The sequence below is a fragment of the Leptonychotes weddellii genome, unplaced genomic scaffold (assembly GCF_054177405.1).
Source record: "Leptonychotes weddellii isolate Sample4059 unplaced genomic scaffold, ASM5417740v2 HiC_scaffold_28734, whole genome shotgun sequence".
Taxonomy (NCBI): Eukaryota; Metazoa; Chordata; class Mammalia; order Carnivora; family Phocidae; genus Leptonychotes; species Leptonychotes weddellii.
The window spans coordinates 1-1,674 of record NW_027882021.1 but is presented as its reverse complement, the minus strand read 5'-3'; the positions used below and the strand labels follow the sequence as shown (position 1 = coordinate 1,674).

Here is a 1,674-nt window from a genome sequence, read left to right as displayed (position 1 = left end):
CCATCCTCGTTTCCCGACTCCTCTGGGATGGGCTTGAGCCCCTCCTCGGGGGGCTCCCCAGCCTCCTGGTCTCCTGCCTGGGTGAGGCCCTCTGGCTCACAGCCAGGACCTCCTGGGCCCGCCCTGGAAGCACTGCCTGTCTGGGCAGGAGTGGGGCCCCCAGGGGCCTCTGAGGGTCTTGCCTGACCTAGGTCTGCAGGGACAGTGTCACGATCGTCACTGTCCTCCTCCTCCCGCTCCTGCTCCTCCTGCTCCTTCTCCTCCACCTTATCATCCTCTGCCTTAGCATTGGCTCGGGCATCAGCCTGGGCATTGCCCCGGGCACCAGCTCCTTCCTCTGCCTGGGCTCTCTTGCTCCTGGCTAGACTGGCCTCCCATGCCTCAGACTCCCGAACAAGGCCCAGCATCTGTAGGAAACTTGGAGACCTCCCAACCATTCTCAGCTTCCTCAGCGCTTCATCCAGAGGCTCAGTAAGGTTGGCCCTGGTGAGTACCTGCCTCAGGCGCACGTGGTCAACTGAGGCTCTGGCCAGGGCCCCCTTCTCAATGGCTTTCTGCAGCAGGACTTCCAGCCGCAACACGAAAGCGGAAAGCCGCTCGCCTGACTGCTGCTGAGCGGTCAAACACTTCACCCGGATGGTCGCCTGGGACTCGTTGTCTCCAAACACCTGGATCAGGGCCGCCAGGCAGTCCTGCGCCGTCCTGGCAGGGTTCTCCGCCAGGAGCCCATGCACGAGCTGCAGGGCCGTCCCTCGAAGGCCTTCCATCAGCCGCCTCCTCTTCTCCCTTTCCGAGACCCCCTGCCACACATGTAGCATATTGGCGGTGTGGTCTAGCCAGGCCTCAAAGGACTCCTCCCCCGGGCCAGGCTGATCCCTCCCGGAAAACACGCCCAGGCGCTGATACCGCATGGTCTCCACCCAGGGCTGGACTGCCTGACTGACCAATTGGAGCCAGCACACCCTGCGCAGTCCCAGCCCCAGGGCCCCAGTCACACTCTCCACCGTCTGCCCCTGTTGCTCCAGGAAGTGGAACACGCGACTGAGAAACTCCTCGCCTGAGCAACGAGGCACAAAAACCACGTTCCAGGGACCGCGGGTGCCCGGGATTTCCCTGGGGACCAAAGCATAGTTGACTTCCCGGTCAAGCTCGACCAGGGCCGCAGTGGCATTATCCTCCTCTCGAAACACTTTGCCCAGCACGGTAAAGTGGCCCATGGGCCACAGGGCAGCCTCCAGGGACTCTTGGAGTTCGGCTTCATCACAGTCCTCCGGGATGCCCAGAATGAGCAGACCCCTTCGAGCGCTGACGCCCATCCACCTGCACCAGTCCTGCAGCATCGTCACGGCCATCGCGCGCAATTTCCGCTGGCGCGGGGCTACTACTAGGGGCAGGAAACGGTTTCCGACGCAGACCAGGGTGGCACTGGGCGGGGGGGAAAGAACTGGGGGGGGGGCTAGGACTCGGGGAGAACGGCCCAGGTCTCCGCAGCCTGTGAATACGAACGGGGCGAGAGCGAGGTTAACGCCGACGCCCCCCTCGCACCCCCAGGTGACCCTACTCCCCCGGGGCGGCGCCCCTGCGGCCCAGGCTCGACCCCTGCCCTGCCCTCCACCGGCCCGCAGGGGCCACAGCGCCCTCCGCACCCCGTCCGGCCGCGCGCGCGGGCTGCCG

At 65.4% G+C, this 1,674-nt stretch overlaps 1 protein-coding gene across 1 annotated transcript; it reads right to left on the bottom strand.

Annotated features, from left to right (window-relative positions):
* Positions 1-5: 5 nt before the first annotated feature.
* PNMA6A (PNMA family member 6A) lies at positions 6-1,547 on the bottom strand (the record flags this gene model as incomplete). Its single annotated transcript, XM_081810552.1, has 1 exon — positions 6-1,547. A coding segment is annotated over exon 1 (1,347 nt), but the record flags the coding sequence as incomplete, so codon positions are not given.
* Positions 1,548-1,674: the final 127 nt, after the last annotated feature.